Raw genomic sequence first — 25,520 nt, 5'->3', positions numbered from 1 at the left:
TGTCGGCGAGAACCACGCCAAAGTGCCTCCAGAACAATAAATGCTTATTTTAATTAGTCCTTAAAAATGCTTATAGGGTTTTCCCAAAATAGAAAGAAAGGCAGCTGAACAAAAATTTCAAGCGCGTAATGGCAAGAAGTAGCTGATTACAAACTCATCAGATGAACACACCGCTTTAAGCCAAACTATTGCAGCTGCCAATATAGAATTCTAAATAATAATAATTTAAAAAATGAGATAATAAATGCTCATGAATAAGGTTTTATAAAAATGATTTATTGCCAAACTTTTTAAGATAAATATTACAAACTTAGTTTTAAAAGACTTTTCACTTTCTAAAACAAGAAATAATTAAAAATAAGGTGAATGCTGAATTGACCTATGCAGAGTAGCACAAGAACTGTGTAGGTGAAGTCTCACAGCACATCAGTACAGGGAAATCACCGCTGAGTGGGTGCGATTCTGTGGGATCTTCCATACACATCATTGGCTATGCACCTTAATGCACCTTTATCAGTGATCTGAATGGCATAAGTCACAAATAAATGTCACAGATAAAGTGTGTATGTGTTTTGATAACTTGCTACAATCTACATTACAGATCTAGGATAAAACAGAGTCCTCCCCAACAGAATCCTGTTTATAATGTGAAGTCTTGAGTGAATTCTTTGCGTCTCTGATCTGTGCAAAAGGATCCCTACTGTGTACACATACGCAGGCACGTCGCAAGAAGAGCCAGAGGCCACGGATGCACTTGCAAAGCACAAGTTTTATATTAGTTACCTCTCTACTGGGGGATCTCTGAAGCCATACCTGAGCTCCCAGGCAGAGGTGACAAAAGCGGGGACACAGGCGCTGGTCACTTCAGCCCTGCTGGAAGATCACTGAGCTCGCCTGTATTTCAAGGCTTCAGACAGGCGCAGCCTCCCGCTCTTTCTCACAACAAAGCAGGAATCTCAGACATAGTGATAAGGTGCCTAGGGTTTCTCACAGGCCTATGTTATCTAACACAGAGGTTCTACTCATCAAGCACACAAGGCCAGTAAAACAATTAGTGTGATGTATGTGCTTTTTCTACAGACAGGTGCAAGTCACTTGAGCGTATTTACATTTAACTAACCTCCTCGCCAAATCTTCCGCTATATCCCCATACACCTACCCCCAGGCATCACACTTTTGCTGAATGTCATTTTGGTTGATGAAAACAAGGTGCAGACAAACACGTCCAGAAAAGTGTTGCCTAACTCACACAGATTGCAGGAAGGACAGGACTTCTCTGGTGCTCTCCTCTGCCCTGTGTGTAGTGTCAGCCTGTCCCTGTCACACCTTCCTGCACACATCCCAGCTGCTGCTTGGGCATGGAAAACCCTTCTATTTTCTACTGTGGTGCTCCAGGAGACTGACAGCTGGCAATGGTTGGTCACTTAGTCAGGAAGAACTTAATACACAGCTATTATCCAAGCTCTAGCACATTCAGTTTATAAACCTCTCCCCAAAAGATGCTCAAGACTGAAGCTGGTAGGTTTTTCGTCTTTGCTTTGCAGATGCATCCTACTTACGTAAGGTAGTTTCCTCTTCCTCTTTCTTACAAATAGTCATAAGAACTATGGAAAAGTACAGAAAACATGTTATTTTTGTTTAATAATTTGGCTTGTTTTCTGAAGGTGTGCCAGCATTTTCTAGACAACTGTAGGGTCTTTTTTTTCCCAATAAATGTGTGTTGCATGTCAGTCCTTCAGAAACAAGGAAAAACCATGGAATTCTGCAAGGCTTTTGCTCATTCCAGCCCATTTCAAGACCAATTGGTGTATCACTGGCCTCATGGGGAATGAAAACTGTCAGGACTCTAATCTGCCTATAACCCAGCTGGAGCAACCTCAGTTGCTTTTTGATTCATTTCTTAATCACAGTAAGATCACAGATACTGTTCTGTATTGCATGCACATATACAGCGTGCCTGTAGGTAGCAGTACAGATACAGCTCTCACTGCACGCAGCTCTCCGTTCCACATTTGCCTGGTCTCACTGTGGTTTTCAGGACTTCAAGAAGATCCCAAGTACCTACAGGCAGAAAATGCTAAAGCCTCTCTATTCATGTTTTGTTCGTCTTTTAAGTCAGTAACAGCCGTAAATAAAAGACAAGGTTCTCTATATCTCTGTCTCTGAATTACGGTTTCTACCACATTGTCAGTCCTGTAAGTACGTCCCAGGTTTCTCTTTCGGTTCCTTGCCAGTAACTTCTGGAAAAGATGTAGTAACTCCTTTCACTGCTTAAGACACTGTTGCCCAAGGATCTTGAAAATACCTGGATAGTTTCCACAACAGGATACCAGAACTACATACAACTCTTTTAGCTTCCTAATTAGAGCCTGTTACTGGACTGTATTTAGGTGACTCTGGGAATTCACTTACAAGGTCAAGCGCTCAGTCCTGTTCAATGTAATAGAAATCTTTCCTCTCCATTCTGATTAGTCCATGTTACACAGTAAGAACACATTGTTTAATAAAAAGAAAAATTATGCCATTAGCAGATCTTCAGCATAAACATGCCCCCCTTTCTGAATTGTATTCAAATAAAACAGTGCTGTTATAGTATTTTATAGCATTAATAACTCAGCACCATTTGCACTGCAAATGGCCAAGCCTCCTCAGAAAAATGGATTGAGTTGAACAGGGGACAGCCACACTTGGGAAAAATTACTAATATTTGTTTTCTGTTTTTTTCTGCTTATACAATACAAGCTATTATTTTCATGAGGGCTAAATCATCCATATAACCTTGATTTTAATAATTCATAGTTATTGGTCTGTGGATTTGCTTTTGTCAGATCCTCTTTTTCAGGTAGGCCCCCTGAAAAGAAAGTACATGAGTTTAGTACCATATCACTCATGAACAGTGAAACAGTAGCCGGGACAGCAAAGAACAAGCTTCACATACTAACAGCCCTTAGCTGCACCAAGCCAAGATGCTCCAGGCTCTGCCACGTGGGAATTGCAGGGCAGAACATGCTGCCTCTTTGGGGGCTGATGGAGAAGGAGCTGGTGGCCAGCCCTGCCTCCTGGAGGAGGTCCTTTACATCCGTATCTTTACATCTGTTTTATGCATGTGTACCAAAATCTTAGCTTCATTCAAGACATCAGAATTACCATTGATCTCAAATGAAATCATGGCTCACTGAAGTGATTCAATGAGAGCTGAACATCTGGTCCAAAACCTCTACTCTGAGAAAGTAAGATGATGTCCTTACACTATTACAGCAAAGGGATGTGAGTCCCTTTTCATTTCTCACATGAAACCGAGGAACTGCTCTCCTCTCAGCAGGCTACCTCCAGACAGGAGGTTTTCTGAGCATCCCTCAAGCAGGGAGAAACACATGGGAAACCTGTGACTGTTAAAGCTGTGGTCTGTGCTGGCATCAGACTCTCCCGCTCATCCCAAGGAACCAGAAAGATACATTCTGTTGTTCATTCTCCTGTGGTTCCCCATCCCATCACCGGTTCCTGCGTGAACTGGCTGACAGTAGGAGAGGCAGCTACCGCAGAGTGCAGAAAGGATGCTTCTTCTGAAATACTTGGCTTCAAAGAAGAATTTGAGAAACAATTCAGCTGAAAAATACCACTAAAATCTTACCTGGGAGCTTAACAGACTGCTTCACACAGTAAACACCAATGTATTCTTGTGTTATGACCACCCCAGAGATGAACATATTCCTAAGCCCATCATTTAATTGCTGATGAGAGTAGCACTGGCAGAAAATAATCAACTGCTTTTTGATAGAAATATGAATTAGTCTGTGCCACGTACTCATTTAATTTGCTTCATGCTCATAAAAGCTTGACTATGCAGCGGGCTGTGCAGCTGAACAGAGAAAATATGACTCACTCCTGCAGCTGCATGAGTTACCCTGGTCTCGTCTGTTTGTGCAGATGTGTGGTAGAAGTGGGTGAGTAGGTGAACAGTGACAGCCCCACCACCTCTGAGCCTTGCTCCTACCACAACAGCCCCTCTCTACTAGAATTTCTCTCTTGATTGTCTACCTGAAGCACAAACCCTGGTTAAAAGTGCACAGCAATGCCCAGGAGACAAACCCTCAGAGTGAGATCATTGCATCCTGTTCTCACTCTGAAGAATGTTTGATGTTGCAGAGGATACTGAACTGCATCTGAGACAACAGTGGGAGCAATAAAACTTTTCACATCACTGTCCTTCCTCCCTAACCATCCCCCCCACCCCAACCAAGGAATTTGAAAGGTTAAGCAATATATCGAGGGGGGGCAGGGGGGAAGAAAAACAAAAACAAAAAACAAAACAAAAAAATACACACAAAAAAGCCCAACAAAACAAAGCAAACAATAACAACAAAATCACCACAACAAGAAAGTTTGGAGTCTCAGCCACAAGGCACGGCTTTATCCAAGTGTGCTAGTCTCACCTGTCAGATGATATCCCAGAACCAAGAGCATGACAGAAAGAAGTAAACCATTAGAATTAAATCCCAAAAGACAATTTCAGAAATTCTGATGAACTACAGTATGCTAAGGTTTTTCAAAATGTTTCCTTTAGCTTCTTCTCCCCACCATCACCTCCTTTAATGAAATTTGTCTTAGTTAACTTTAAAATTATTATGAAAATGTATTTTTCTCAAAGGGTTGCTGTTTGGGTGTCACTTAATATCAGAAATAAACCATCTGTTACTGCCATCTTCAGATCAAAGATTAAAACCAAAACTTAAGACCTCTTTCTACTCACATTGACCTCGTAACTTCTAACATTTCTCTGCAGGTCTTTCCTTGCTCATCCTCAGTACTAAGACTCAGCCTTGAGTTTAAATCACAATTGCAAGGAATTAGCATCACTTGCAAACTAAATAAGCCATGCTCTGTCCAAGCAGTGCCTGAAGGGAAAAGCTTTGAACATTTCCTCACTCACCTCTGGAGAACATCTAGGCACCATAGCACAATATAGAATAATTTTGGTTGGAAGAGACCCTCGAGATATCTCAAGAGCTTTTACATTTCATCTGTTACACATTTGATTATTAGCATTTGCATTACACCAAGCTTTGCAAGCATAAAGGATAATCCTAATATTAGTAATGCAACCCTCAAAAAACAATTATGAGTAATTAACCTGAAAAAAAAGAGGAAAGAGTGCCAGTCAACCTCTGAAGATAAGCTGCCTGCTGGAAGTTCCGGATGAAGACAGAGCTCTACAAAACATTTCAAAGAGATGCATTTACAATATATTCAGTCACAAAGTCAAATTTTAAGTGAGCCTGTCTGATGTGCAAAATATTTGCTAAATAATGCAGCATTCAGTAACTCAGCACTCACTGGTAGAGTGCACACACAGAGGGCTGGGACAGGATAGTCCCATGGCTAAAATAAAGTCAATAATCAACCCTAAGATAGAAACACATCTACATTTATGGTAAGGTTATAGCTATTGGCTGTAGGAGCCACAAGGCATCCAGCCAATTTGCTTTTCCAGTCTAAGGAAATGCTCAGTTTGTTTTAAAAATGACTTTTTTTCCTGCTGTGAAGAATGTATTGACGTCATCAAACTGGGTCTGTTGAACAAAAGCATGGATCCAGGGTTGTGTCAAGAAACTGAACCGCAAGAGAAAGGACACACATCTGTTTTAACTTTCCTTTAGACTGAGAAGAACTATTCCCAATTCTCCTTTTCCACATTCTCCAGAGGATAACTGCTAGAGGGTACAAGTGACTTGCTACGAGTTTTGGTTTCTGTTCTGTTTTATTCCACTCTGTGGTTTTTTTCTTGTTTGTTTCCAGGTTGTTTTATTGCTGCTATGAGTTTTTTTAGATAAACACTAACATTATAGCTCCACGGGCCTGTTTATCAGATCACTGTTACTTCTAAGAGGAAAATGCTGCATGCCAGAACTCCCTAATCTAATTTAATGTAACAACATGCAACACCCTTACAAAAAAAAACCACACCACAAAGTGTTCATAAGCCTCTCCAATCACACACTGCTTTCCCCCTTCTATGCTGTTGTATCTGCTTCTCCACCCGCAGAACGGCTTGTTTAGGCCAATATAGTGCTTTGCTACCACGTCATCTGACCAAGAACCTCCCACTATACCACTAAGCCAAGTGATTATAAGTAGTGTCTTAAAAAGGGAGAAGGGCAACCTTGAACTGTCAGAATCTGGCCTATCACCTACAACGAAATAGCTAAAAGTTACAGCGGTTACAGATACTTTCTGGTCCACAAGACCACAGAGCAAAAAGTACAGCTGGTGGGTGGAGCAAGGTCACCATTTTAAAATTTCACAGAAGATTTGGAAAACAAAGGGCAAAGCATCCACCATAAAACTGCACTCAGTAAGACCTAGTGATTTAAGAATTGATGGTACTCTGGTTGTTTTGCAATAGGGTTATCCAATGCTTGTGACAAGAGTCACAGAAATGAACAGGTTTTCATCCGAGGACAAAGGAGGTGCAGTAGAGCTGTATGAAATATGGATTACACAGTCTAATACTTGAATCAAATGCCAAAATTAGGTTGTTCTGAACATACAGGAGGGAGGTGAGAGGCAGAACAGAAAAGCAGAATAACACAAAATGCAGACAGAAAGTGAAACAAAAAGACTCTACTTTTGGCCAGATTATTGTTTGAGCTTTTTTTCCCCCTCTTCCCTTTAAACTTCAGGTTATTTACAAAACCTGAATCACATAACAAATTGTTTTCTTTCAACTATCTCCAAGATATATATTTTGCATTCTCTCCTACTTTCTTCCCTTTTCAGCCAAATCAAGTTGTCTGAATACAGCAGTTGTGTCCCCTAACCCACATTTTAAGGCAAACTTGCTAGCTACTTAAAGACAGGGGAGTAAGTCAACATATACAAGACAAGAAAACGCAAAGCTAACAAGAAGACAACTGTAGTGAGCAGTTCATAACTCTTCTCAAATTCAACAGCTCCAACATTTATTATTTTAGGGTATCCAGTGTAAGTCTTGTCTACAACAATAATCTTCCAATGTGTATTGTAAGTCAAAGGCGAATTTAAGTTTGATGGAATTGCTTTGGTTAAGTTATACTGCATTAATCTGACTGTGCAATCTCAGTACTAAAGAACTGCTAAATAATTACTAATTGCTAAAACAAATCTAAACCAAGTAAAAAAACCCCACAACAATACATCTAAATTAAAAATTAAAAAAAAAAAAAATCTGTAACAATTTAACAAAGAAAGAAGTAGAAGAAAGCAAGTCAGATCTTATGCTTCCTGGTTGCCACCCTCCTTTCCAACTCAGCAACCCTCAAAGCCAGAACACTGAGGTCGTATGCATCCAAAGTTATTCCTTGGGTGTTTTTGCAGCTGTCTTGAACACAATTTCCTATGGCCAGTGCACATACGTGGACACAGAACAACAATAACAAGAAAAAAAAAACTAAACAAACAAACACGCACACATAAAAATCAAACCAGCATAATAAATAAATCAAAAACTTAACTTTGATTCCAAAACCTTCACATTTTCAAGGTGGAATTGCAAAGGAACTAAAAAGTCAATCTCCTGTGTGTTCACCGTTCCTGGAGTTTGGCCCTGCCACAGTCTGATCTCTCTTACACGTCAGGCAAGGTGCAAGGCCATCTACTGGTAAGAAAAATAGTGCAGCGCCTTGTACTCCTTCCACTCCCCAACTCACATCCGAATTCGGCTTTAGATGAAGGGTCAGTAAAGAAAGTAGTCAAGGCTGCCACTTTTACCAGCCCCAAAAAAACCTGCTGCAATCCAAGGAACAGTGCAAAGATGAAAATGCCAGCCTTACAGTGCCAACAGATAGCAACTCAGGATAGTCAAACAACAAACACAAAATCCTCCAAAAACGTTGCCATCTCTTGGTTTGTATCCATTATATATATAAAAAACCTCCAAGTAGCTACAGTTATTAACTACATGAGGTATGACTCCAAGTCATGTGCAGACACTATTGTTTTGACAAGAATCTGGTAGCTTTTCAAATGTCTCTCAAAGCTCCCTACCAAGACAAAAACACTCCACCACAAAACAGATACAAACATGCAATCATCACACCTCCGGGGGGGTGGGGAAGAGTACAAACCACATGCGCCTAATCGACATTAGCTACATCAGTGGAAGATATCAGACAACTAGGGTATATGGTGTTATTTAATGCTAAGCAATACCTGTTGAGGGCCCAGTCACGTCAGGTTTTGGTTTTAGGACAAGCCACAGTTGCCCACGTAATGAATTTGGAAATAACTCTACCAAGCTTTCTGCTGCAGCAGCCGTCCAGATCCGGACAATGTTGCTCACAGTCCCTACTCCACCCCTACCCGCACGCAAATTTTTTGCTAAAATTAACAGCCATACTGATTTGGGTTTGCCCAGTAGGAACTACAGACATGTAACACAGGCACAGCACCCAAGAAAGGTGCCTATTGTTCATCATACTCTGTGCTGCCACTGGGAAGGGAAAAAGTTGATTATTAAAGGATGCTCCAAAGGCAGCATCTCTGAAAATGTGTCAGCAGTACATGTCATTTTATCCGGAAGTGGTTAAAAAGTCTGAAATATTTAAAACAGCAGCTACTTTTTATATTATGAACCCAGCTTATCTCTTTGGCAGCTAAGAGCCATATCAGCAAAAAAATCAAGGGTTTCTGAAAATCTGAGTCATAAATGACTGAAAAATGGTGTTTAAAATGAAAATGCCAGCTCAATTGCAGCCATGGTCTTCCCAAGGCAACAGCATCATGTCAAAACCTGAGAGATCAAAACACATACTGGTTGCTGACACCATCACGTTATTTCTAACACTATGGAGGAGGCCATACCACCAGCATTCAAACCACTGAAAGCTCGCAAGAAATACTCAAGGAGTGACAAGAAGTAGCTATGAAATATAAGTCACAGGCTTGAGGAATCCTTTCAGTAGGATAGCAAAAGGCAGTATCTTCTGCTGGAGTTAATTTAGCCTCTTCTGAATGACTATTCCACTCCTACAGATTCAAGACTCCCTGCCCCAAGCCTGCCCTTACCAATATGGCAAAACTGGAGTTTCTGTTCTTGATAGGGAGGCATTTGCTTTACTCAGCAGTTGAAGCACAGAAAGCGAATGCCTCATGTCCAGCCTGAAGTCTGTGGCATTTTGCTTTGGGACCTCAGGGCCGTGCCTGGCATTCACAAACTGCAAGCAGATGCACCCGACCCCATTCATCCCAAACACTTAAGATCCCCGTGGAGAGCGTGGTGCCCACAATATCCCAAAGAAGCCGGCGTGCCCCTGCCACCCTGTCACAGAGCGGAGCTCAGCACAGAGAGCAGGGGGCTGCCAGCGGGCAGAACTGCCTGTCCCGTGCCCGCAGGATCACCCGGTGGCAGAAGCCCCTGCCCGGGGCTGTTTCTCGACACCGCGGGCACCCGCGGGCAGGACGGCAGGGTGCAGCCTCCCGGGGGCGGGCTCGGCCGTGTTTACCAACATGGGAGGAGCCCTGCGTGGGCAGGGCGCAGGCTGCCGGTGGGGGGACGGGCCGCTTTCACTTCGCGGGACAGCGGTGGGCAGCGGCGGCATGGCCCGGGTGCTCCTTCCCCTGCTCCTCGTAAGTGTCTGCCTGCGGGAGTGAGCGCGACGGGCGCCCGGCAGCCGGGCGGGGCGGGTGGCGGAGCCCGGCAGCGGCAGACGGGGCTGGCGCCCCGTGGAAGGGCGGTAGGCAGCGAGGACAGCCCGACGGGGACAGCCGTAGCCTGGCGGGGACGCGGGGACTGCGACAGGCGGTGCGAGTTAGCTGCCGCCGCCAGCAGCAACAAACTTTTTCTCGAGTTTGCACGTAACTCATTTAGGCGATTTTTTTTTTTCGTTAGAAAATCCACCTTCAAATTCAGGCACTTTATGGTTTTCAGTCACTTTTTTGGGTGCCAGGTGGATGTGGGCATTGTGTAAAAGCAGAGGGACAGAAGAGGGGCATAGGTGGAGGTAGCTGTCAGAGGCAGCTGGTCGTGTGCCATAGGTGCAGGGGACCCAAGGAGAGCTGTCATCAGTCTCGGTCCGCAGGCACCCAGACCTGGCTGGAGATGGTGAGGCAGGTCCACCATCCGTGCTGGTTAGCCAGCACAGTTAGATCTATGGCTGGATATCTGCCCAGGCAAAGATCGCGTTAGTGAAAGCTGACTTGCCCAGCTAGTAAAGCAATGTAAAAGGGAATACCTTTGGCAAGAACTTTGAACAACTACTGGCAGGGCCCCAGGAGAAGCTGGAGAAATAGGCCAAGTCTGGTGGCACAAAGTGCAGTGTTTACTGGAAATGGGGCAGGGCCTTCTTTTCTTGCCTTAATCATCCCCCATGCACAGTATGAGTCTCTGCAGCTTCAGAACTTAGGTCACATGTCGAACTTTGTCATCAGTAAAGTCAACTTCACAGACACTCACTCTGAAGGGCTACTGTCAGCAAGGAAGGTAAGGAAGTGTTTCAGTGTCTGTAGCAAAGGGATCTCCATTGGTACAGGTGCCCTGGGCTGAAGAGCTGTAGTGGCAGGAATATCCTGGGCAGGAGGCCTGGGCACACATGGGTGCAGATGCACTGGCTCTGCCTGCACTTGGGTGGAGCTGCCCAAGGCAGCTCTGCTCTAAGAGCCCAGAGGTAGGACACGGAGAGTGAGTGGGTGGCAGTAAACCCTGCTGCACGGCAGAGCAGTAACCCGTCTGGAAATCTGGATGCAGTATACATTGCCTCCCCAGCCCTAATTCTCACCTATTTCAGAGACAGCTCACTGGAGTTCACATTCAAAATCTCTTCACAGTGTGGTTATGTTGATAATGAATGCAGTTTGCTTTGGGGTTTGGCAGGTTAAAATCAGGTGTTAGGGTAAAAGCTATCTAACACGTAGTAAACTATTTTAGGTGATTCAGACGGTTATATCCATATCTCTCCACAAAGTACCAGAGCATAGCTAAGTACAAAGAAGTATTTTCATCTGCTGACATAAGTGTATATTTTCTATTTGTGTACAAAAGCAGCAAACAACTAGCAAAAATATCAATCTAGCTTAGTATTATAGAACTATTCACAATATAAATTCAGGTAAAAATCACTTTCTCTTATCATTCCTATTCTTATTTTTCTCTTGTTTCCAAATTTTGATACTCCTTAGAAAGACTGTAGCAATCACACATACTTCCTATTTTTTAAAAAGTTTAGGCTTTTTTTTTTAATTAGCATCTTATTCCACTACTTATAAATCAGTAAACCTGGGTGGCATTTGACATACTAATTTGATTAAACTGGAACACAAAAGAAGTTTGTTGAATGAGCCCTCAATTTTGCAAGCAACTCCATGTTGCACTGAAGTAGGAGCACTGGTAGGGATAGTCATGCAAAGTAGCAATGGCCTGCATAGTTATAAAACATCTAACTTTACCTTGTAAAACAAGCCACAATACCATATTCTACTCAGAGACACAATCTAAAGGAACAGGCCATATTAAGAGCCTGAAGTATTATCTAAATATTTTGTAATTATCTGATATGGCTACAGAGCCATTAGTTTTCTGGAATTTTAGAAGACATACCTTTGAAAACAGGACTCCTACATTACTGTGCTGACCCTTCTTTCTCATTTCCTGGACAACTAATGTACACATTTAAATGTATATGTATAAACAGCTATAAGGGATGACCCAAGAGTCAGCTGAAAAGTACAGAGGCCCCAATTCTGGAAACATTTGTCTGCTCACATTTCCACAGTTAACTGCCTTTATCTTTGAGGCAACTCATTCAAAGAAAAAGTGCCAACAAGAAAACCTGTATGGTTTTACAAAGGGAAAAAGGGGAAGAGTTCCTAAATTTCTACACCGTCCAGTTCTTATTCATCTTAGTCACAACATCAAAGTTAGGTGGGAGCTGTTAATATTGCTCCAACTCTCCCAAATATTTATTACATGTTCACTAATACAGTGCTCCTACAAACCAAAATTAAAAGAAAAAAAAAACAAACAACACAAAAACCACCAACCATAGAACCCTCACCCCCTCAATATATTGCCATAATTTGCATATGAGTCAGCTGAGATGTTAAATAGTAATGGATTGCATTTGGACAGTAACTATTTTAAGACACCTGACAGTAACTGAGACTTCTGCCTCTCACAGGCACTGAACACATGCATCTGACTTGAGATTTAAGAAGCTCAGGTTGTTCTGCTTGTGGGGAAATACCAGCTCCCATTGCTGGACTCCAGAAAATGGAACTGGATTCTTTTTGTCCTTCTCATAAAAGATTTTTAAACATGAAATACTATTTTCAGTGGCTATTTTGGTGCTAACTATCAACTTCTGCCTTGGTGGGGGGAAATAAAAAGAAATGGGGGAAAAATTATACTGGAAATACTGGAAGCAGAAATTACTTGTCATTGTAAAAGATCTGGCATAAAGAACCCTCTTAATAAATAGTGTGAAATGACTTTTTGAAAAGCCATCCTGACAGGCTTAACGTAAGGGAGATTAATTGCATAGAAAACTCTCTTACAATAGAGTTAACTCTAGCAACCATTTGTCAAAAGTACCATAAGCAAATCAAAATTCAGAAAATAAGTTCAAGTTTTTTCTCAGCTCTAACTAGGCAAAAAGCAAGAAAAATCCCCCCTCTCCCCTTTTTATTAACCCATAGAAAGCCCCTGATGAGTTCATGTACATTACCCCACATAACAAGCGTGGAGTAGAAAAAAAAAAAAAGGCAACCAAGTTCTGAAGGCATCAATCTTCTCATCCATAGACATCTATGGATTAGAAATGGGAGGACTGGCAGCTAAAATTAAAGTGTATTATAAAGATAACAGGAGAAAGCAGCGATAGGTTTGGGTTTGGGGTTTTTTTGTTTGTTTGTTTTTTCTTTGGGGTTAAAAGTTTTAAGGCTTTAAAAAGCCCTATATGCAAATAACATGTTCACACACTTCCAGAGCTGACATTAGATCCCCATAAGGTAGGTCTGCTGAAACTTTTCAGTTGAAGGAAGTTGACCTGTTATGATCAATATTCTGCTACAGGAAGAACTGGAGGCCTGAGAATGCCAAAAATCACACAGGTTTTCAAAGAAACAAAAGTTCCTGTCACTCTACCCTGGGAAGACAGATGAAACAGTTTTTTAAAGTCTCCTTAGCAGATGCCTGTTGGTGAAAGCATTTTGAGGGACTCCGTGGGAGCAGAGGAAAGGGAGGTAGAAAGGTCTCTTAAATGTCTAAGCAATGCAAAAGGAGAGAACCCCCAAAATTTTGTTTCATATTATAATTTTTATAGATCCCACTAAGGCTAGATGTCCCTGATTGATTGCTTTTATTCCCATTGACTACTCAGTTCAATCTAAGTCTTCAGTTTAGATATGACAACTGTTTTTTTATGTTAAGATAAGAAAGGTAGAAGAGAGCCTCTGTGAGTCATTTTAGGCTGGGAACATACAGCTGCTGTTTGAATATACACACCACAAAAAAGCACCTATCACCCCTTCCTCTGTGAAAGCCCCTAAAGTGCTTCCTTTCCACTATTAGCACTCACTGCTCAGTGACAAGGAAAGCAATTGAGGTGTGCACAGGAAGCCATATGACTATTAACTTTTCTTCCTATAAGACATACCAAAATTTCTGTATAACAAATGGATTGCAAATCCAGGAGGAGAAAAAAAAAGTTTGAAAAAAATAAGGTGCCGCTTTGAAAGCTATAAAATCTCCACAGTTGTCTTATTATTCCTTGCACAGGAAGGTGATGCAAGACATCCCTGTGAGCAGAACTGATGTAGGTGTTTCATGCTGTTAGGTGTCAAATTCTGAGAAGTGATTCCCACTTCTTGTAAGAGTACCAGGAAGTTCATGTCTGTGAGTGACAGCGGAGAGTTCAGTCAAAAAGTGGTGTATTTCTGCCCAGCCTCATTATATCAGCACAGCCTGTCTGTATAAAAGTGTGAGAAGCAGAGGGGTTTCTTCATGTGAAGGCAGGCTGTGTCTGTGCATGCATTGTGATTGCAGGCATTCAGTAAACACAAAAAGAAACTCTGCTAGGTTTTACTGATATTAGTAATTTAGAGAGATGTTTCCTTCTTTCATCATACCCTATTTTCTGCATGACTCTGTACATTCTCTTTCTTTGTGTATGCTCTGTGCTTTCCCAGCGCTATTCAGTTTCTCTGCTGTGCCCAGGTAGTTTGTGGGTGTGCTAGGGCTGTGGTTATTGTCACTCTCCCTCTTCTCTTTACTGTTGCCCAAGGTCTTTTTTTCCTCTCCAAAACTGCTTGACTTCTCTCATCTGAAAAGGGGAGATGTGGACACCGAAAGCAGGACAGAGAGCATGCCTGTGGGCACAGAGCTTCATCAGGCACAGCTGCAGGGGCAGGTGAGGAGGCGGGAGCCAGGCCATTGCAGCAGGGCAAGTACTGCTGAGCTGGGGCAGGTTTGTCAGAGTGTCAGCTCTGATGCTGCAGTGTAGTGGGGCTGGTGCTGTGCTTCTTGCTCACCCAGCTGAGCCACAGTTCCTCCGTTGGCATGAGGAGAGGAAGGGGTCATTTCCCCACCAGCTCCCTCATGCATTTGTATTGGCCCACCATGCACCCCGGCCACACCACAGCCTGCCCAGCTGGACACCCCCGGCACCGCTGGGTTTTCTGGGATGGCCAGAGATCCATGGTGCTGCCTCAGTGCCTCCCCACCGTGACAACTCTCTCGCTTCTAACCCTTCTGCTGGCTACGGCCTCACGGCAAACGGGCTGGATGAAGCATCATGATCCTCCAGCTCAGAGAGCTGGGACAAAACCTGTCCCCTAAGTGTTGCCCTGTGACTCTCCCCTCCCTCAGCCCTGTCCGACACATGGCAGAGGAGCAGTGGAGGTGTCGGACTTCACTCTGCTTCAGGGAAAGCCCAACCAGACTGGATGCATGCCCCCAAAAACTAATTGCTAGGAAGCAGTCAATTGGACTTTCTATCCCAGTTTTTAGTAAGATGGAGAACAAATCATGCTAATTTGGCACATCATTTGACAACTTTTGTTAAGGCCTTACATTAACTTTAACTTCTTAACATCATTACACTGAGATTTGGAGAAGAGCATCCTCAAAGCTTTGGCAGCAAAGGAAGAGATTCAGAGCTCTGCATGGGGAAAGTGACTGGCTGAACATGTGTACCCACTTTCTCAAGTGCTAAACTGCCTTTTTTATCAGTTGAAGCTTCTCCTCCAGGTGCAAACAAAGGCCTTCCTAATTTCAGTCTAGTAATGAATATTATCTACATTTTAAAACAGATGGCTGCTAAGGACAGAAATTGTTTTTCACCTTCCCATCCTCTGAATAGACTAGAGGATCACAAGAAGTGGCTACTGTAGAAGTCAGCAGACAGTGGTCATATTGGTTACTTCAATTAATTAGCCCCAGATAACACTTCCTTCACTTGAGAGCCCAGTTTGAAATCCAAACCCATTTTTCAGTAGGTTAATATGTGCGGCAATTAAAGCTTTTTCTTCATCTAACTAAAGTTACAGTCAGCATCGAGGCAGTTTCACACAAAATCATGAAGATTGGATTAATCAGCCATTAAATATCACCCTGTGGCAAGCAAAAAAAGAAAAAAAAAAAAAAGTGTAACAATAAAACAACCAGTCCTCAAATTATTAGAGAATTCTTTAAACATTTTTGTCCCTTTTTGTTAGCACTAGCAGATACAGTAAAATTTGTATTAAGCCGCAATTCAGAAGTGTTCGGAGGTAACCAGTCATTCAGAATAAAACTCTTTCAAATATCCAAAACAAAATCAAAAAGAAATTATTCTATTCAAGGTGTTTTGCATGCTGATTTATAAACTGTGAGTGAATCTGTGACTGGCAGGACTTCAGTCCATGCAATGCACCATTGGTACAAGAATCTGCCAGTTTGTATGGCACCTCATTCTCCACTAATCTCCTTTCCAAAAAAGGTACCCTGCTATCACCCTTCTTCACCACTTGGCCTGTTCTTTCTTTTTGCCAAGGACAATAGCACTGCTCCATTTCTTCCCAAGCATCATTTTTTCCCCCTTCCTCAGTATCTCTTACGGTATATATCTCCAAGTCTTGTAAAAAATGAGCAAGAATAACGAATGTAGTGCTCAACTTAGAAGTTAAGACTTCAAACTCTTCAAAACAAGGACTGTCTTAATTTTTACTGTTAAAACTCCACACAGACAGTAATACATAAATAAAATAAATAATGAAAATGTTCAAATAATTCCAAACTATCAGCAGAAACTGAGTTAAGTAAAAGCAGGGTGGCCTCAGGCTCTTCTGCATAATAGTATTTCTAGAAGGGAATCTAGTTCTTCAGCCAACAATCATTACATATCTCCATTATATAGACATCTCACACTCAATGCGTGTGAAGTATATGCAGAATTCCACAAAAAACATTGCCAAGAGGAAGGCAAACTATAGCAGATCTATCCTACTGATTTTCCCACCTTATTCGCAAAACAGTCCGATATTCCTTGACAGGTTTTTTTTGGTGTTTTGTTTTTGTTATTTGTTGTTGGGGTTTTTTTGTTTTTGTTTTTCAATAACTTGCTGTTCTTTTCTCCTAGGTAGTTATCTTCATAATTGAAACACGATGCAAAAATAATACTCAAGCTCTAATACACACAGCTTACAATAAATTAATTACAAGGAGGATCATTGCTAAGAGGGAAACTAAGTGTAAACTAGATGAATACATTTCAGGTGATGAGTGTTGCAAGAAATGTGAACGTGGTGAGTATCATTATAAGACTATTGAAAAGTCATTAATAGCAGAAACCACAATGTGCAGAATTGCTTTCTGCTGGACAGTGAAGTGGCATGCTGTGGTTTTCTGGGTGCAATGCTTCATTCTAGCTCTGTCTTTCTCTATTGCAGGACATCAGACATTTCTAAAAGTAATTATTGAGCTCAGTGCCCCAATAACTTTCTGCTACAGATAGTAGTTCTCACATAGCATGCTTGTCACAAAAGAGCTATATACATCTTTGAAAGAGGTTTTCCAATTTTTGCATGTCCAGTTGCGTTTAGTGTGCTCTTCTTCAGTCCTAAATTGAAGGAAGAGAAGGGATGATCAAATCTTACATATACTGCCTTGGTTCAACAGGAATAAGGCCCTGGATGGGGAATGCAGTGACTTGAGGAGCAGGTGGCAATGGCAGTACATTGCTGCCCAGCCTAAAATGAGGAGAGTCTGTTCCCAATTAGGAATGGTCCAGAGTGAATAGGTATGAGCAGAACCAAACTACAATATGGAGGGAGGTGGTAAAAGGTGACAAAGTCACCCCGCATCCTCCATCAAAAACAACTCCTGCAAAGCAAAAAAGGCAGTTTGTGATTGCAGGAGAATTCAGGCTCAATATGCATGCTTGACCCACTTCTGAGAGAAGTGGGGTCAATGTTAAAGGCATAAAAAAACTTGCCTCTCAAACCATTTAGGGACATGTTTTAGTGCTAGAGTTAGTTTAGGTTATGGTTGGACTGGATGATCCTGAGGGTCTCTTCCAACCAAAATGATTCTACGATTCTATATTCCTGAAGAGCGTATAGGTATGCATAAAGAATATAGATTCTGTCCAGGTTAGCAAATCAAAAAGTATAAGGGATTAAAAAGAGAGTCTGATATAGGTCTTAGAGCTGATGGATTTTGTCCAGAGCTACCGCAAATCTTAATTCTTGTTTTTTCTGTCTCTACAGGTTTTGTTAAAAATGTCGTCTGCCCAACAGATACTAGTGAACACTGTGTTCCATGTACACATGGAAAGGACTATATGGATCATGTCAATGATTTGGACGAGTGTTTGAGATGCTCTTCATGTGACAGCATATTTGGTACATCTATAGAAATAGCAACTCTAGCAATGACTTTTTTGATACAGGATTTGACTGAAAATCTCCACAGTAACCTGAATAGTGGGTAGCATGCAGATTAAAATGTTATAGTGGTAGTACGTGAAGAAACTTTCGACAAAGTCGTAGATTTAACCCCCAGTTCCCTTTCATCAGGCACAAAGTGGGAAGAACAAGCTATGTTGGTCCATTATTTCTCCTTGTATTTACCTTTGCTCAGCCAAAGTAATGCTTGAAAAGCAGACCCTATACAAGCTAGTCAGAATGAAAGAAGATCTCTCTCTCCTTCACCCTCTGTTTAAAAGAAGGGGGGTATTGTAAGAAGCAGGGATGGGAGAACTCCCAATAGTTTATTTCATAGTCTTTCATGTAATTAATAATATTATTTTAAATTGCTGGGGCTGAAAGAGTGATGTCTTTTATACATCCAGGATGCTGTGTGGGTTACAGGATCAAATTATGAGACTAAAAGGCATGCCCTAGTTGGTCAGACCAGTGGTCCACCTACCCCAGTATTCTGCATTCAGCCGTGGAGGCAAGAGGTTCTATTTAGAGAAAACACAAACCAACCTGTGTACTTCCCATGGTCTGTTCCCTGCAAAGTGTAGCAGCATCCACAGTTGTGGGAAAGAAAATTAGAAGGTCCGACCCTACTTAGTAATTTTGGAATCAATTTATGTACCCTTTGTGCATGAACCTGCGGGAGGACTCAGGTTTCAGAAAGTCGCTACCTGTTGCATAAATACCCGTCATAGTTTTGTTTTGTTTTTAAATCCATTAAACTGATCTCCTAGCTGTTCCACCAGGGGTGTCCTGCAGTTCTAGTATACCTGGATTGAGAGAGTGATGGTTCTGTATTCCTCATATCCAAAACACAGTTTGGTGAATGGAGAGACAGCTCTTAACTCCAATACTGTTGTACTCAGATCACCTGCTGGAACATCAGTCTTTAGTGCTTTCTCCTTCCTTTAACACCACCATATACATAGAAAATTTTCCTCTCATTAGCTACTATAATGAGCATTTTTGGATGGGTAATGAAGTTGAGTACAGCAAAACAATGTAGTGTTTTGTACAGTGCTACAAAGGAGACTATTAGTTAAACTGAAGGGGAAAGAAAGGGTGATGGGATGATCAATCACATTATCCCATGGACAAAAATGTAGTTGAAGAGAAGTCAGTAAAAAACATTAGGTAGGAGGAAAATTAGCTCTGAAGTTCGATGAGAACCATTCTTAGGATCATTCATGTTTGATATCCTAATGGATGTGTTCAGCACTGGTTTCACAGTAGAGCTTTATCAATTTTTTTTTTGAAAGATAGTATGTTTTCCTGTTACAGCAGGGCACTGAATGTGATAACTCAAAAATTCACTTCTATTCCTATATACCTATGAAATTCTTAATGCAGAAATATTTTTTCATAAATGGAGATAGCTTCATCATATACACCGAGGATAGGAGCAGATTAATTAACTTGCTTCCATACTTAAGCACAGTATATATTAGCTAAAAGAGACAGTGGAATTCTTCACCATTGAAGGTCCTCAAGCAGAGCTGAACTTGTCTGTCCAGAAGAGTAAATATAGACGTCAAGCAGGGAGATGAGTTACATGATCTTCTGAGTTTCTTTCTGGCTTTACACTTCTGAATGGGAAAAAGAAGCTGACAATATTTGACAGTGCCAAATTAATTGTCTTCTACCAAGTATTTGTGGTGTGATCAGGTTTTTGAGCTCCTGGCCAGCAGAGGTCTCTTTGCCATCTCCATCCTTCCAGTGCTCCAGCAACAGGGCTCCTTATAAAAGCTGTGTTGTTCTTAGAGTTGAGGCTCATCCGTGCCAACAGCGGTAGAGCTAAAAGCACATAAGTTTGAGGACAAGAGCTTGTGAGCAGAGGCCAGCTTTTAAGGTCTACTTTTTCAAACTACCGAATTTAAAAAAATTTATTTTAGGTTTGGCAGTTGCAAAGAGCTGTACCCCGGAACAGAACACGGAATGCACCTGTGCGAAGAATCATTTTTGCAATTCTTCTGTACCATGTAGGCACTGTGATTCATGTACCATGTAAGTTTATGACTTCGTTGTTAAATATGAAGTTGTTAATATCATGTTATCACACTTTCTTTTTCCAGCCAGTTTCAAGACAGAGGCTAAGGTCCTGTATAACCTGAGGGAAAACATACTAGTTTTCCTTTGCACTTAGCTTGTTGAGCTGACTTTGCTCAGTCAACTTAACTTGCATCCATGCAGGCTTTCCAAAGGCATGCAGAAAAACTTCTATACATCCATTATATCTGTATACGTTTTTCAAAAACTGTAATGTAGTATCTGAACTTTTCTGTTGTGTTTGTGTGATCTACTGTTACATTTGGAAAATAATTTCCACACCTTTTTCCTCTCCCATGCCTTTCCATACCTATTAAATTCCAAACTCCAACTTCTTGATATAGGAAATATTTAGCTGAGAAAGTGTTTGAAGATTTTGCTTTGCTCTGTTAACAGGGTTATAAGGAGAGAAACAAATTCCATAATGATTTTTGTTCATGTTTTCTGCAGATGTGGAAGTCGTGTAACTGAAAAAGAATGTACTCCAACTTCAGACACTGTGTGCGGAATGGAAGGTATCATTTTAAATTGTAGCATGGTCTGGCATATGCTGTAGTTTGAGAGACTATTGCAATTGTACTGTTCTACACAATGGCCCACAGTGACTTCTGACAGCTAAGGGCATCATATCTACTGGGCCCTGTACTGACCTGTGGGGCATGATCCCTCTTTTCCCATGATCACTGTCCAGATGTAGGAGCCATTACTTATTTTTAGGGGTGACTCATGATAGGTAAGACTTAACAAAGAGGTAGCTTCTACCATTAGGAAACAACAGAAAGGCTTTTATAATCTGATGTAATCTTCTTTAACATTTAGCGTGTGTTGCTGTATTGCATTTCTTGACTTAACTTTCATGTAATGCTTCTAAAGTTCCAACAGGAATGCCAGCGTGGGCCATTGCTTTCATAATTTTGTTAGTACTATCTGTACCAACTGGAGCAATATTGTGGAGTAAGTGATTCCCTATTCCTTGTTCCTATCATATTCTGAATAAGATATTCAGGCACTCAGATGTATTATATCCTTGGAGTCCAGATTTGAAAAATGTTTTTTTTGTTTCAGGGAAGAGAAAACAGATGGGTTGTGCTAGCAAGGAGAACCTGGGTGAAATAATCCCCATAACAGGGGTTTCTTGTGTAAGTATTGTTGCTTAGATCACAAAAACCCAGCTTCATGAAAGGAACTTTGTTTCATTTAAATTACTGGGACTCTGCAAGCATGAGGATGCCTCTTTTCTGTGACAGTATTGAAGTAAATTTCACCATAAGGACTCTTTTGAGAGACGTCAAAGAAACAAGATCAAAACTACATAAATCGTCAAAGTACCTGTCCCAATGCATACTTCCAGGCAACAGCAATGGTGAAGTGATTCCCCAAGCTTACCCAAGTCAAAAGAGGTCTCTCTCTCTGATCTGATTCCCTTGCTTATTGAATAGGGGAATAATGAAGAAAACTAAAAGAAAATTACAAAAGTCAGGTGTCATGAAATGTGTTTATCTTCTTATACAACGTTAACGTTTTACAAAACTTGTTTCTACTCATTTCTCTCTTGTTTCTCTTTTCAGGACAATGAACCTCTCATATACCCAGGTAAGAGAGAATTTCTTAAAATACAGTAGAAGGGAAAAAATACAGACAAGGACATCCTACACTAAAAGAAAAAAAAAAAAAAAAAGGATATTTTTGTGTAGACTTCTCCACTGTCAAGAGTTGTCATTCTAGCACAACAGCGAATACTTACTAAAGAAATGCCAGTTGATATTGTGCTTATTAAGGCATTTAGTGATATAATGAAGAGTTGCCTCGGGAGGAATTTGTGTTGTATAGGAAGCAATTATTAATTGACAACAGGTGAATTTCTGTTCTGCATGTGGTCCAGACACTAGAAGACAGAAAGCTGAATTTCTAGAATTATGGATAATTATGAAAATAGAGTAGTCCCATACCAAACAGTGGGATTGCAGAAACACAAACCTGCCTTATGTTCAAGGTCAAATTCACAGTAGTATTATACAATAGGAATAGAACATAAGCTGTATTCCAACAAAACAGACCTGTCCTGTTCCAGTACCTTTCCCAACACTATTTTGAGCAAAACGGGTACATGAGGCAGAACCAGACTTTAATGATAGACAAGAACATAATAGGTTTCAGAGGGAACTGAGATTCTATTTCAAGTGGCAGAAAACAATATGGATGTAAACCTAAATATTTGAATTACATAGCATTTGTTAGGAACATGTAAAAGCAGACCTACTATACATTGTAAAAAAACCACATATAAAAGATACTGACCCAGGAATACTTGTAATTAATCTCTTTTGGACAGAAAAAGTATCAACTATGAGCACAGGTGATAAAAAACAGTAAGATCTAAGTGCCAAGAGCATTAATTTTCTTTTTTGTTTCTAGATATTGACCTGAGCAGCCATGTTGCTGGTATTGTGGAGCAGATGACACTCACAGACGTCAAGACATTTGTTCGTCATCACCAGATACCAGAACCTGTCATAGATCAAACTGTTCGGGATAATTATAGTGATACACTTGAACAGAAGATTAAGTTGTTTCAAGTCTGGTATCAAAGACATGGGTTAAAAAGAGCCTACGGAACCCTAATAAGCAGCCTGAGAGAGCTTAAGATGTGCACTGTAGCTGATAAAATTGAGGAAAAAATGAAGGCAGCCATTTCCAGCTGTCAGGAAGGGGGACAGTCTTATGGTGATGACACTGAGCAAAGCAAAACCTGCAATCCCAGAAGTACAAACTCTTACAATGATAGTGCTGACCTAAGTAAAAACAATTCTGGTAGTCTGGAAGAGACATAGCACAGAATCATTTGAAAATTACTTCAAACCAGTATTTTTCTGGCAATATAAATAACAAAGCTTTTAAATGCCCATTTTCATTGGCAGTTTGTTTCAAAGGAGTTATATGAACATGGAATACTTAGGATTTTTGCAGCAGTATCTTTCCTTTAAAAAAAAGTCCTAGCTTTTTTTTAGTTGTTAAGAATTAGAAGGAGATGTTTTATGGCTTATATTCTACAAGGTAGCACATAAAAGTCCAGCTTTAGGATTCACTACAAGATGAAAAAAAAATAGTCATTATTTGAAGAAAAGCTTTAGTCTAAGTGTATGGCCCTGCATTACTTCATCAATGTAATGTTTTGCTTACATTAAAATAGTGGGCTGTTGCATTTTTCAAAATGAAAACTCTGTTGTTAAGTGTCTACAATGTGTACCAAGAAGAATACTTGAACAGAAAAAAATGCTCAATTTCTAGTACAGGTGTTGCTGTATAATTAAATTCTACTCTGTTGTAAATGAGATTTCTCCCTTGTATAGAAGCACCTGTGTGTATACAGAGTTTTGTATATGTGCGTGTGTATTTATACATGTGTGTTTATATGTGCAGGTTTTCTATACAAAAGCTCCCAGAACTAAATAAAAAATATTTCCCTTCTTCTCTGCATTGATTACAAGCCTCATCTAATGTTAAAACCCTTCAAAGAAGCAGGAGCTGAAGCAGCACAGCAGAACCATGTTTTTGGAAGGCAAACTGCACAAATGATGTAGTGTCCATGCGCAAGTCTGCAACACTAGTTTTTCTAATGCAGGAACTGATACAATGAAAACACCTTCACTTAAAAAAAAAAAACACATAGTGCATGACTTCTTTCATTGTGCAACTTATAGATGTCATTTTTAGGTTTTCTTTCACTCAGATCAGTAAAGCACAAAAAGAGACATGATTCTCTGGGATGGGGGAAACAACAAGAAAACAAGACACCTTACCTTTCTTACGTCTCAGAGTGCAGAGGGCTCAGCTCCCGAATTCAAAGAACCAGTAGTCCTGGGCTGCTTTGCAGTGAAGCCTTTCCTGCTCACATACCCATTTATGCAAAGCCTCACAAAATCTTTCAACAGATGAGGAAACCTCAGTGAAAAGGATTGATATTTCCAGGTCACACAGGAAGCAGGATGACCTTCTTTAGCTCTACCATTAGTTTACCAGACAGAATGTCCAAACATTGCCAAGGCTCAGCCAAAGCACAAGGAGACATGCCTGGGCTCACTCCCAGCCAGGATGTGGGGCAAGGTCCAGTTGCTGCCACCTGGCCCCAGGGGTGTGGAAGGGCAAGGCAGGTCTGGCAGCAGGGTGCCAGGTGCCAGCAATCAGCCCCCAGGCAACGCCAGGCACCCACAGCTGTGTGGAGCTGCTCCTAAAGGTCATGCTCCTAGAAGTGAGGTGTCTGGAAGGGTGTTGTGTGGCCCTTAAAACCAGCCAGACATCTGTGTATGGCATTAAGCAGGAGCCTGAAAGGAAAAGCAGGACTCAGATTATTTTCAAAAACTTTAAGACTTTCATAGGCCTGACCCACAAAAGATCTGAAGGGCACAGAGCATACTGTTGACAAGCCCAGACCTGGAGCAGGTCTCCAGGTCTCAAGCATCACATAGGTGCTAAGTACTCAGAAAAATCTTCCATCCCACTTTGGAGCTTCTTGCCTATAATGTTTCTGTATTTTTAAAGTGTCTAATCAGTCAGCTTGCCACTACCATACTGCCAAAATCCCCACACTGTGCTGCTTTTCCAAGGAAAACCTTCAGGCTGCTGTAGCTGGATGGTTTAACAGCCATGCACCAGAACTGGGCACCTATGGGCTGATTAAGGCATAGCATTGTATACATGACTTTTGCATACTATCTGTGTACAGATCCACATGCTGCAACAGTGTGTTGCTCATTGCCTTCTTTTGGTCAGGCTCCACCTGTATAGAACAAAATGTCTGCCTTTCAGCAAAGCAGCACAGCAGTGACAGAGGGTGTGCCATTTCTCCTGGGTTGCAGTTATGCAGAAGCACGGTCAAGACAGGAAGGAAGGAAAGCTCCATGCTCTCACAAGCCCTGCTAGACAGGCTGCTCCCTGTACCATGTCCCACCCAGGAAGGCATAATGTAGCTTAAAGGTGTGTGGGCAGGTGCTTTACTTGAACTTTGACTTTTATTGGCTTCTGGCTATATCTCTCAGAGTAAAGCATCTGACCATCAGAAAATAAGGTTGTCCACCTCTCAGGGATTCAGTAGATCAGTTAGTAAGACTGATCTGAACCAATCTTAAAGCAGAGACACCAAACCTCATAAATTTGTGGCTGTGAAATAGAATGAGAAATTTTTCTTTCATCACACCGGAATTCCCCAACCACAGTAGAAGGATGGTTAAAAAAAAAAAGTCCCTGAACAATGAGTCATATTCTCCTTAGGAGACATCTGCAAGGCTGAACCCAGACTGCCACTAACTCTAGTTGTTAGCATACATAGTTTTTTATTTTTCTTCTTAACTAGAACAGTGCATCAAATAAGAGACTGGTTGTATTGTACAGTTAGTTTTACAAAGGAGTGCACATGTGTCTGTTCTGCAGTCAGCAGTGCAGCATAGAGCTATCTGATCAAAATTAGAGTATCTGGACCAGGGACCAAAAGCTATTTAGTTCTGCTGACCTATGGTTACACACACAGCTTTCCATGGCCTCATTTTCAA

General features: G+C 41.2%; 1 protein-coding gene across 1 annotated transcript; it reads left to right on the top strand.

The window, feature by feature from the left end:
• The first annotated feature begins 9,521 nt into the window (after nt 1-9,521).
• FAS (Fas cell surface death receptor) lies at nt 9,522-23,773 on the top strand. Its single transcript, XM_080347531.1, has 9 exons — nt 9,522-9,603; nt 16,587-16,752; nt 17,716-17,850; nt 19,821-19,932; nt 20,425-20,489; nt 20,848-20,928; nt 21,040-21,113; nt 21,543-21,567; nt 22,390-23,773. Exons 1-9 carry the CDS (start codon nt 9,574-9,576, stop codon nt 22,803-22,805), a joined length of 1,104 nt encoding a protein of 367 aa, XP_080203657.1. The 5' UTR covers nt 9,522-9,573; the 3' UTR covers nt 22,806-23,773.
• The last annotated feature ends 1,747 nt before the right edge of the window (nt 23,774-25,520 follow it).

Source organism: Nesoenas mayeri (assembly GCF_963082525.1).
Source record: "Nesoenas mayeri genome assembly, chromosome: 7".
NCBI classification, from domain to species: domain Eukaryota; kingdom Metazoa; phylum Chordata; class Aves; order Columbiformes; family Columbidae; genus Nesoenas; species Nesoenas mayeri.
Note: the sequence above shows the minus strand (reverse complement) of the source record. Positions and strands in the feature narration are given on the sequence as shown.

Excerpts from the sequence above, each read along its gene's own strand:
- FAS (XM_080347531.1), top strand. The coding sequence starts at position 9,574 with ATGGCCCGGGTGCTCCTTCCCCTGCTCCTC. Across the intron at positions 16,753-17,715 it reads TTGCAAGAAATGTGAACGTG|GTTTTGTTAAAAATGTCGTC; the intron begins GTGAGTATCATT and ends CTGTCTCTACAG. Across the intron at positions 20,490-20,847 it reads CACTGTGTGCGGAATGGAAG|TTCCAACAGGAATGCCAGCG; the intron begins GTATCATTTTAA and ends ATGCTTCTAAAG.